This window comes from Sinocyclocheilus anshuiensis, unplaced genomic scaffold, assembly GCF_001515605.1.
Source record: "Sinocyclocheilus anshuiensis isolate Anshui unplaced genomic scaffold, SAMN03320099.WGS_v1.1 scaffold23, whole genome shotgun sequence".
NCBI lineage: Eukaryota > Metazoa > Chordata > Actinopteri > Cypriniformes > Cyprinidae > Sinocyclocheilus > Sinocyclocheilus anshuiensis.
In genome coordinates, this window is record NW_015552545.1 from 167,004 (window position 1) to 178,623 (window position 11,620).

The window sequence follows — 11,620 nt, forward strand, 5'->3', positions numbered from 1 at the left end:
AAAATGCTGCCATCATTTACTCACCCTCATGCCAATTAGTGATGGGAAGTCCGGTTCTTTTCCGCGAACCGGTTCTTTCGGACAGTTCGTTTCAATGAACCGGTTCAAAAAAACGGTTCATCGGTTCTTTTACGCCCTAACGTAATGACGTCATTCACGATGACGTAATGATATCAAGTCTATCGTCCCGGGCCGGGATGAAAATACACATTCAAATATATAAAGTTAGTATTCATAATTCAGTCAGTTAAAACATCATAATCATGATCTGAAAAGTTTACAATTAAGTTTTGCAACTAAGCACCCAAATACAGTAACAGGCAGTGATGTGCATACGAGGATTTAAGTCTTGAAGATATAAAGTAAATAAATTAGTTGTCATCAGCGCAGAAACCATAATCCACTTACTATACATAATCCATTGCGATTTATTTGTTATTAAATAAACTTACGTTTCGCCAGATTGCCCTTCATTCAAGTCGATGCACCCGTTTCTTGACTCGAGAACGAGAATCAGCTCATCGGTTCTCATATCGGATGTGTCCGAAAGAAACGGTTCTCTGTTCAGTGTACTGGTGATCCGAAAACCGATGCAACCGGTTCTTGACTCGAGAACGAGAACTGCTCCAACAGTGGGCGTGTACGTTCGTTATCCGGCTCGCTGCACACATGCTGCTCTGCTCGTGTTCATCTTCAGTTCTCTCTTCACAGCAGTTCAGTCAGTATACTGTTTGAGTAAACAAATTACTCCGGGATATTGGTTTATTTTGACTCAGAGGGAGTGTCAGCCACGTTAAAAAGTGAATAATTTAAGTAATTTGTGGATTAATGCTTGCTGGAGACGCGAACCGTTTCAAACGATTCAGTCCGATTTGGTGAACTGGTTCAACCAGTTCACTAAGAAGAACCGGTTAAATCGAACGATTAGTGACATCACTAATGCCAATATTTTAAAGAATGTTGAAAACCAAACAGTTTTTCTTACCATTGACTTCTATTATATGAAAAAAAAATCTTTCTGATTATGATTTATGTCAGATTTAGAGTAGATTATTCTAGCCATGTGTCACAATCATGCAGAACTTTATATATGCTGATAATATAAATTAATGTGTTAGATTTGATAATAGAGAAATTTACAAACTATTGTAAAGACATTTGATTTATTGTAAAGTGTAAATTATCTGTATAAATTAATGGATTTTTTTGTTTGATTATATTTCAATAATAGTAAATTTTTGTCCACAGATTATTGTTGAATCGAGTTGTTCTGATTACATAACCTGAACTATTTATGGTATTCATTTATTGAAATCATCAATATAACATTTCAGGTGTTGAGATCTATATTTCTGTTTGACAGCATTTCAAATATACAAATCAAACTAGATATTACAATTACAAAGCACATATATTATTAGGACATAAACTGAGGCGTGTACGGTTACTATTGCAATTTAGCAATTTATGAGCTTACTTTGAATGTGTTTTAAGTAGCGCTACTGTATATATATATATATATATATATATATATATATATATATAGCGCTGCTTGGTGTGACCTCCTTTTGCAGCAGTAACTGCAGGTAAAGTTTCTTGTAACTGCTGATCATTCCTGCACAACATCTTGTATTAGTTTTAGCTCATTCCTCAGTACAGAACCACTTCAACTCTGTGATGTTATGGATTTCCTCCTATGAACTGCTTGCTTCAGCTCCTTCCACAACATTTCAATTCCAGACTCTGACTCGGCCATTCCAAAACATTAACTTTGTCCTTCTTTAACCATCCTTTGGTAAAATGACTTGTGTGCTTGGGGTTGTTGTCTTGCTGCATGGCCCAGTTTCTCTTGAGATTCAGTTCTCGGACAGATGTCCAGACATTTTCCTTCAGAATTTGCTGGTATAATTCAGAATTCATGGTTCCATCAATGATGGTAAGTCATCCTGGCCCAGATGCAGCAAAACAGGCCCAAATCACGATACTACCACCACCATGTTTCGCAGATGAGGTTCTTATGCTGGAATGCAGTGTGTTCTTTTCTCCAAACAGAACACTTCTCATATAAACCAAAAAATTATATTTTGGTCTCATCTGTCCACAAAACATTTCTCCAATAGTCCTCTGGCTTGTCCACGTGGTCTTTAGCAAGCTGCAGATGGGCAGTGATTTTCTTTTTGGAGATCAGTGGCTTTCTCCTTGCAACTCTGCCATGGACACCATGGTTGCTCAGTGTTCTCCTGATGGTGGACTCATGAACATTAACATTAGCCAATGTGAGAAAGGCCTTAAGTTGCTTAGAAGTTACCATGGGTTCCTTTGCAACCTCGCAGACTATTACAAAGTCTTGCTTTTGGAGTGATCATTGTTGGTCGACCGCTTCTGGGGAGGGTAATAGTGGTCTTGAATCTCCTCCATTTCTACACAATCTGTCTGATTGTGGATTTGTGGAGTCCAAACTCTTTAGAGATGGTTTTGTAACCTTTTTCCAGCCTGATGAGCAACAACAACTCTTTTTCTGAGGTCCTCGGAGATCTCCTTTGTTCGTGCCATGATTCACTTCCGCAAACATGATCAGACTTTCATAGATCCCTGTTCTCTAAATAAAACAGGGCACCTGAGAGTCATTCCACTGTTTGAAAACACCTCTGAATAGATGGACTCTAATATCACCTTCAAATTAACAGCTAATCATAGCGATTCACATACTTTTGCTCCACACAGGGTCATTTTTCTCAATAAATAAATGACAAAGAAAATATTTTTGTCTCATTTGTTTAATTGGGTTCTTTTTGTCTACTTTCAGGACTTGTGTGAAAATCTGATAATGAATTGGGTCATATTTATGCCGAAATTTAGAAAATTGTGAAGGGTTCACAAGCTTTCAAGCAGCACTGTATATATACAGTATCTCACAGAAGTGAGTACACCCCTCACATTTTTGTAAATATTTTATTATATCTTTTCATGTGACAACACTGAAGAAATCTTGTATAACAGTGTAAATTTGCTGTCCCCTCAAAATAACTCAACACACAGCCATTATTGTCTAATCCGCTGGCCACAAAAGTGAGTACACCCCTAAATGAAAATGTCCAAATTGGGCCCAAAGTGTCAATATTTTGTGCGCCCACCATTATTTTCCATATAGTCCTCTTCCACTCCTCCATGACGACATCACGGAGCTGGTGGATGTTACAGACCTTGCGCTCCTCCACCTTCCATTTGAGGATGCCCATGCTTGGCCAATCCATCACGTTTACCTGTCTTGGTCGTCTTGGAGGTGTGTTTGGGGTCGTTATCATGTTGGAATACTGCCCTGCGGCCCAGTCTCCGAAGGATTTCTTCAGTGTTGTCACATGAAAAGATATAATAAAATATTTCCTCTGTTTGCTTCTCTATAATGTCCATCTGTGAGTCTGCAAGAGAACAAAAGAAGATATTTACATTTGCTTGTAAAGAACAATTAAAACCAGATTTTTACATTTTCCGGAAATGTGAATTGTACTTGCCACAATGTCAGGGGGTTCTGGGCTTTTCTACATGATTGCTATGGTATTTGTGTGGTTGCTACGGCAAAGACGTAATGAGATCACCCAAACTTTTGTCATATTTTATTCTCCCTCATGTCATTCCAAACCTGTATTCTTTCTTTCCTCTGTGGAACATAAAAAGTATTTTAGAAGGTCAGATATTTTAGAAAGGTATCATCGAAGATATTTTGAGATTTTTTTTTTCTGTATACATTGGATATCATTGGGCACCAAAACAGTTTGGTTACCAACATTCTTCAAAATATCTTATTATATGTTCCACAGATGAAAGAAAGTCAAATTTGGAACGACATGAAGGTAGAGTAGTAAATGATGACAGAATTTGACAGAATTTTCAATTCAAAGTAACATGCAGCACAGAAACCAAATGTTTTCAATGTTAAACAGTGCAACTGATACAAAAACTGGAAGTTTATTCTGCAGATGAAAGGTCAATTTTGGATTATGGATTAAGTGTCATGTTGAAAAAGGTTATGGCCTAAGGAAAAAAAGCTGTGCAGGTGTCGATTTTATCTCGGTTTGTAGGGCTCTTATAATTGGTCTCATTTGGGAGCAAGACATAATGAAAAAAATATCCTCTCAATGAGCTGCAGGACATACTGTAATAAGACTGATACACACCGTCTGTGAGGATGCTGGTAGAAAGATTTCTTATGAATAAGGGTGTGCTGGTGAGTTTGGTGGTGACTGAGGAGGCTGATGTGGGTGATGTTGTTGTAGTTATAGACACTGCCGTCACTCCTGTCTGCACCGCTGGAGTGCTGCTTCTAATGCCAGGCTGCTTTCTGTCACAGCTCTGGTTCTTTATCTTCAAATACAACTACATTAAGTTAGTAAAAATGGGGAACAGAGCAACGACTCAAGAAGATGAAAGTGGAGGATATGCTGTATCTATTCACCTCAATTAAGCACCCACTGTCAACCCAGTCCTGACGATACTGGTCAAAACCACTGGAACATCTGCAGGAGAAACAATATCTGCAGCTGTTGAGTCCTGCTTTATCACTAGACTTAAAGTTGAAACACACTGCACTTAATCTATCTGACTATTTGCATCAAAAACACAAGTGAACCAAGTGTATACCTCTGTAGGCGACTGCACCAGCTACAGTTGAAGCCGATCTGAGCCGTAACACACGTCTCACAGCTGGAGAACTGAAGGCAGGCTGACAACAGGAGGAGCAACATTTTAACAGAGATGTGTGAAAGACGTGGGTACTACTTCTCACAATATGTGATTAAATACACTCAAGTCCAACCATGGAAAACGAGTCACAGAGGCTTTTAAACACAAAGTTACATTGGTCTTAGTACTAGGAAAATATATTAATTAATTAGAGTTCTATGCAGCGCTATTTTCCATAAATGAAACCTATTCCATCTGAGCTGAATCCTGTTCTGTCAGCAGTTTGGACTCACTTGGTAGAGGAAGCATCTCAACAGCAGTGACGTTTGAGATCTTGGATTTTAAGAGCTCTACCCGATGATATTCATATATTGTTCTCCTTTTAACATCTGTCATGAAAAAAACAACAACAACAGAATGGAGGGCTGGTATCAGTATTGATCATTAAAACTAAAATTATTCAAATTGTTTTCATTATTTTAAATAAAGCTGAAATAAAATATAAAATTGTATGGAAAAACTTGATTTAAACTAAAATGAAATTTAGACATGTTGTTATGGCAACTAACTGAAATAAAATAAAAGTTTAAGTACTATAATTACTAAAGCTAAAACAAACAAAAATCAATGCTAAATATAAAAAATTAAAGAAAAAAAAGACAAGCGCACAAAATGAATAAAACAATTCAAATGAAAACTGAAAATATAAAAGTAAAAACTAATTCAAAATTGTAATAAATAATAGTATATAAATAATACTAAAATAACACTGGTGAAGGCAGAATTAATAAATAAAAAAAAAGAGAGAGAAGTATTATTTTCCTATTCAAGAAGAGTTACTTACTGGGAAGCTGTTCAATCTTATGAAGAATCACAAATGCATCAGAGAGCCCAACTTTCACAGGATGATTCACTGATTTGATCTTGCTAATGTCAATGGGAACCTAAAAGCAGGTGAGAGTCTACAGTCAGACCTTGCTTCATCTACATCAATATGGTGATGGCAGCTGTAAAACCAAGAAGTATATAAAAACAAAAAAAAACAACCTCTTTATATGCAAAGGTGATTCTGCCATCCTTGTATAAAGCTGCCTGGAAGATAAAACTGCCGACATGAGACACATCCTGGAGATACACATGGTCCCACTGCACAACAAGAGCTGTGCCTAACAGAAAGTAGATTAATAATACAGCCATTCAAACATAACACGACAATACAAATAAATCATTTTACCATTATCACAGTAAATGACTGTGGAATTCTGTGAGATGCTGAGGTCAAAATTAGCCATGAGAGGAGCGATGTACTGAGTAGCAGTCAGCATTTTGTGGATAACATCTCCTGTGTAGATGAAACCTGAATAGAAATTTAATAGATATAAAATATACACTTCTATTCAGCAAGGATGCATACATTGATCAAAAGTGACATTAAAGAAATGTATAATGCTACAAAAGATTTATATTTCAAATAATGCTTAGAAAGTTTAAATATATCACTCACCCCCTGTAGCTACATGTATTTCCCTTAATGAATGTCCGTAGAAAGGGAAATGAAAGGACAGATTCACTCGCTATAAGATAAAGAAAACCCCACTAAATTATGTACAAAATGAGTAAAAAAAATGCATTACAAAAAAAGTACTTTTAAGAACACTTTGTAGGTGATTGTATGATCGTACCAAAGTTTGGCAATGTGTGTTGGAGAGAATTCCATGAACTCTTCCCATGTCCATTTGCTCAGTATTTACCCACAAATCCTTGTCTGGACTATCTGTGGGCCCATAGAATTTGGATGTGTAGTAGATATGATCCATATCTCTCTAATGCACAAATATGCACATTATTTCAGATGAAAACATGTGGAGGTATATATAGACAATACATTCCTGGATGTTCACCTTAATGGATAAGTTGTCATGACTCTCATTTGTCACACCTTCTGGAAAGCGCTCTGAATCCAATCTGCTGTGCTCTTCAGTGGATGAAAATGACATTTAATGCAAATACACACAGTTCTTCACATCCTGCAGTGACATCCAAAGCGTGTGTCCAAAGTACTTCTTTCACAGGAGAGGGTGAAACATGCTCAGAATTCCTCATAGTGCTGGATGGGGGAGTGTGAGGGCAGGACAGTGTTTTGACTGGGGTAACACAGTTTCTGTTTGCTCACTTCTTTCCTGTGTCCTTCTCATTTGAATTCTGCCAACATTACTTCTATACTGTACCAATATCTCCAGAGTAATCTGATATTAATGTTAGAATATCCCTCAATAAAAGCTTGAGATTCCTGTCTGGCATTGTAACTATGTGATATGCCCAAAGGTCTATCATATTTATTTTCAACATGCTGACAGAGACCGCAGGGTTCAGAGAGCATACATGGGCCAAAAAATCTTCTGCATGGGTAGCTACTTTATTAATATTCATTACAGCTACACTGCTTCTTCGTGACAAAGCCAAGCAATAATCTTTCTGTTCTAATCAATAATAATGGATGCCAATGCCTCTTAGATGATTTATGGGTCAATGACAAACACTATTTTTGCCTGGATCTTAAAAATATGTTTAAAAAATCCAGTTAATACAGTCAATTGTTTAAACGCATATGTTCTATAATGAAATGCTTTTACATTTATATATTTTGTACTGCTAAAAATATATAGGTGGTCTATATGAATAGAGTTACACATTCAACAATAAACAATAAAATCAGAGGCCAAAGCAGTATTAAAAGCCATAGAATAATAACAAAAATTATAAAGTTTTAAGTGAAAGTTTAACGTGACCATTTTACAGTATTAGGAGTTATTACTTTACCTCAGTTTGCGGGTAGTGAGATTTAATTTTTTTATTTAGAAATTATGAAGTAAGTAACTCTTAAATAACTATAGGTAACTCGTATTGCGTATTTAGAAGACTGAATGAAAACATGCAAAAAAACTAAAAAACTTACCACTGGATGGCAATTCCTGTAAGGTAAATTTAATCTGAATAACTGCAAAAATTCCTAAGAAAATATGTGGTCTTGCCGGCAGTGCCATAACCAACTACATTTAATGTGTCTTCTTTGTACATTTAAATGAAGAAGCCAGATAAGTTGTTGAACTGCACGCGACTGATGCGCTTAATGCGGCACGTTCAGCTCCAAACACGCCCACGTGAGACTGTCCAGTGACGTGCATGAGTTCATGAGAGTTTACAATAAAAATGTGAATTTTGTATAAAAATTTTGTATTTTACATATTATGCTCGTTTATTTCACGTATTTATAGTCCTGTAACGGTACTTTATTTGTTCTGTTGTTGAAGTTTAATAAAAATAAATAAAATAATATTTTCCACCGTCACTAGAAAAAGAAGATGAAAGTGGCAATATAGTAATAATTAAGGTAACTATATTTCAGAAGAAACTACAGTAGTCAACATTTGAAGTGGATCAAAAATGTTGTCATTTTGAAATATAGTTTAGTTAATGTTTGTCATCAAACATTTAGTTAATGTTTGTCATCTTTATACTACCCAGTCAACAATTTGATCTCACAATGATGTCACCATGAGCTCACACGATTCTCATCAATATTGGTCAGTAATATCACAAACATGTAGAATTTCATCTTACTATGGTCACAATGTGAGGTCACTGCACACTCACTATGCTCATACGATGGTTGCAATGTGAGGTCACTGCACACTCACTGTGCGCTCATACTGTGGTCACAATGTGAGGTGTGATCATCGCATGATCTCACGTGTTGACTGGGTAGTGTACTCCTAAATGTACTTGAAGGCAACATTACACATTTTTTCACAAAGTGAATGTGCACACAGGAAGCACAGAAATCTAAAATGCGATGCTTTTTTCTTTGTAAAAACACTTCTAAATATACAGTATTTAACCACATTGAGCATTTCACTCTGGAGTCAACCATGTCTTCTGAACATTACAGCAGACTTTGTGTCAGCATAAACAGAGCCATATTAAACAGTGGTTTAGCAAAGCTTAAAGTCATTTAACAGACATTACAGACATAAAAACTTTCACCTTTCATTTTGATTCATCTGAGCACTTAAACGTGATTTGGTCCTTGCTTGTAGGCCTACTCGTATGGCTGAATGTGGTTATGTGAGAGTGTGTGTGCTTGTTTGAAAGGCAGTAAGAGGGAGGGAGTGCTGGTTTACCGTTAGGAAACTGGTTCCTGTGAGAAATGAGTGGATTAGGGGAGTGTGACATGTCTCATAGAGCTGAGAAGATTCTCTGGCCCTTTGGTTTGGAAATGTCAGACAGCCCTCTCCTGAACGATGTTAGGTCAACTCAAGATTTAAAGGTTTAATAAAGTGGTTTAAATCCAATGTATTCCAACCGAGCCTCTGTTTGCGGAGATTGCATTTTTGAAAAAAGGAAATAAGGAAGTCTAGAGGTGAATTCAAAAAGGTTAAAGGTTAAAGGTCAAAATCCATTTTCAGTACATGAGAACTAAATTTTGAGTGCAGTCATATGATGTGGTGTCATATAAAACTGAAGAGCTTTAAATATAACAGAGTTTACTGATAATATTTTCAGCCTTATAAAGTGAATTCCCAACACTCCAAATAAAATATTAGCACATTAGTAGGCCTCTCTGGCTTGTTACTAAGTTGCAGTGTTGCCAACTGCTTTCAATTGAAAGTAGCTAAAACTGGTAGCTAAATGTCACTAGATGACATCACAATGGCAAATTCACTGATCTATATAAAGATGAACGTAGATCAGTGGGCAAGATGAGAACTAGAAGTTGCTATATTTGTCCCTAAACTTTTGAAAAAAGTCTCAAATGGGGTGGGGAAGTCGTTAAATCTAGCTACAAAGTAGCTAAATTGGCAACACTGCTAAATTGTAGGTAAAAGTGTAAATAAAATAAAAAAGTTTTAAAAATAAATGAAAACACTAGGGCTTTCTATGGACTAATGCCCAGACTAAGCATTTACATATTCAAATCAGAATAGTCAGGTCTTGCCTAATGCCTATAGTTGACTGATAGTGGACACCAGGTAGTCAACAAGTGGGTAAGACAACTTTTATTTTCTTTCACACACAGCCCACAGAAACAATTTTCTAATAAAGCCACCAAAACTGCCTGTCCAGCGATCAACGAAACTGACAATACCATTTTATCTTTTCTAAGTTGAAATGAAAGGCAATGTGGATAAACATTCGTAAAACGATTCGTCATAACATTTTAAAGCCACGATGTACAGAACATCACAAAGATATAGAAGAAAATGTATAAAAACATTTTGGATCAATAAACCTAAAAAAATAACAAATAAACAATTGCGAAAGGCTGCAACGAAGACATTTCATGTCGGCAAATCAAATTAAATCGTCTAAATTGCCTGTGCGATCATGCTCTAAGTACAGCGAAACATCGATGCACCCAAAAACAATCAAAAATTAATTTACAGAATTATATTAGAACAGAATACACCTTTTTAATAAAAAAAAAAAAAAACGAAATAAGTCAGAATCAAGTCACAAGGTGCAAGACAAATGTGTGCAAAATGCCTAAAGTGCAGGGGAACATATATTCAAAACACAAGCCACAAATAGTTAAATTAGATAACCCTGAGTGATCAATAAATAAAATAAAAAGAAAGAAATCTTATTCCAGACAATGTTAAAGATTTAAATCCCTGCCGCCGAGATGCTCCTCTGTCGGTCACGGATCATGGAAAGTGAAACTTAAATCTGTCACAGACGTTGTTGGGTTTATTCACACACGTTAAAAATATTTATTAAAAGCTTCTTTCTTTTCACATTTTTATTTAGCCTACAGCATTATCATAATAGGCTGCATATTAACTTACTGGAAGAAAACCACTAGTTCTATGTGAAATCAGACATTGAGCACCCCCATATCGCCAAAATGGCATGATCCTGGCAATGATTCAGTCAGTCAGGCATTTAAAGGCCATATGGCTACAGTTAATCCAAATGGTTGGGGGACTGCAATTGTTTCTCAGTATAATAAAGATATACAGTAGGTGACATAAGATTTATAAAGATTTGTTTCTGTTTGAGTTTGCGATTATCTTCTTTATCATCTTATGTAAAAGATCTTATGTAAAAGACAGCATTTCCATCTGCTGAAAGTGAAATATTCCTGGAGTTGCTGTTCTCTCCTGTAGATTTTAAACCCTGGCAAAAATAGTAGTGGAAAGCCAAATTCTTACAATGCTATATGCATGTACAGGTGCATCTCAATAAATTAGAATGTCATGGAAAAGTTCATTTATTTCAGTAATTCAACTCAAATTGTGAAACTTTAGTATAGTATAGTCTATAGTATAGAAAAAATACCCACACTCATATTGCAGTCAAAGTGGCTATAAGAAAAGTTACTATCAAGCACGTCATTTTCACGCATAGATTCCCTGTAAATAAACAAGACATTTCAAAGACTCTTTTCATTTTTATCTCGTTAAATTGTCCATGTAATGAGCAGTACATACCTTTTTCTTTTTTTATTCAGTACAAAAAGGACAGTGCCAACAGTAAATATCACAAAGAGTGTCACTCCCACTCCAACACCAATACCTACAGCTAAACAAACCAACAAATGCATTTGCTTTAAAAAAGACAGTATCTGCTGTAGGATTTGACAAAGTCACAATTTACAGCACAATCTAATTAATTTACACAAATACATATGAGCAGGGTTCAAAATGAACATTTGCTGAGTGCCAAATTAAAATGAGCTTTGATCAGTAATCGAACCATTAAGTTTGTATCTTAATTAGCAGCTGCAACAAAATATGTGACCCTGGAGCACAAAACCAGTCTCAAGTCGCTGGGGTATATTTGTAGCAATAGCCAAAAATATATAATATGGGTCAAAATTACTGATTTTTCTTTTATGCCAAAAATCATTAGGACATTAAGTAAAGATCATGTTCCATGA

The 11,620-nt window shown here is 35.9% G+C and overlaps 1 protein-coding gene and 1 pseudogene across 1 annotated transcript; both read right to left on the reverse strand.

Annotated features, from left to right (window-relative positions):
• Nucleotides 1-3,381: 3,381 nt before the first annotated feature.
• Nucleotides 3,382-7,925, reverse strand: LOC107664025 (plexin domain-containing protein 2-like; the record flags this gene model as incomplete). The annotated part of the gene is made up of 12 exons (XM_016454468.1): nucleotides 7,596-7,925; nucleotides 6,582-6,653; nucleotides 6,363-6,503; nucleotides 6,185-6,254; nucleotides 5,915-6,037; nucleotides 5,728-5,846; nucleotides 5,525-5,624; nucleotides 4,974-5,069; nucleotides 4,639-4,720; nucleotides 4,454-4,514; nucleotides 4,176-4,362; nucleotides 3,382-3,419 (listed from the first exon to the last, which is right to left on the reverse strand). Coding segments are annotated over exons 1-12 (1,218 nt in total), but the record flags the coding sequence as incomplete, so codon positions are not given.
• A 3,074-nt stretch (nucleotides 7,926-10,999) lies between these two features.
• Nucleotides 11,000-11,620, reverse strand: part of LOC107664026 (MAM and LDL-receptor class A domain-containing protein 1-like) — a 21,038-nt pseudogene continuing 20,417 nt past the window's right edge.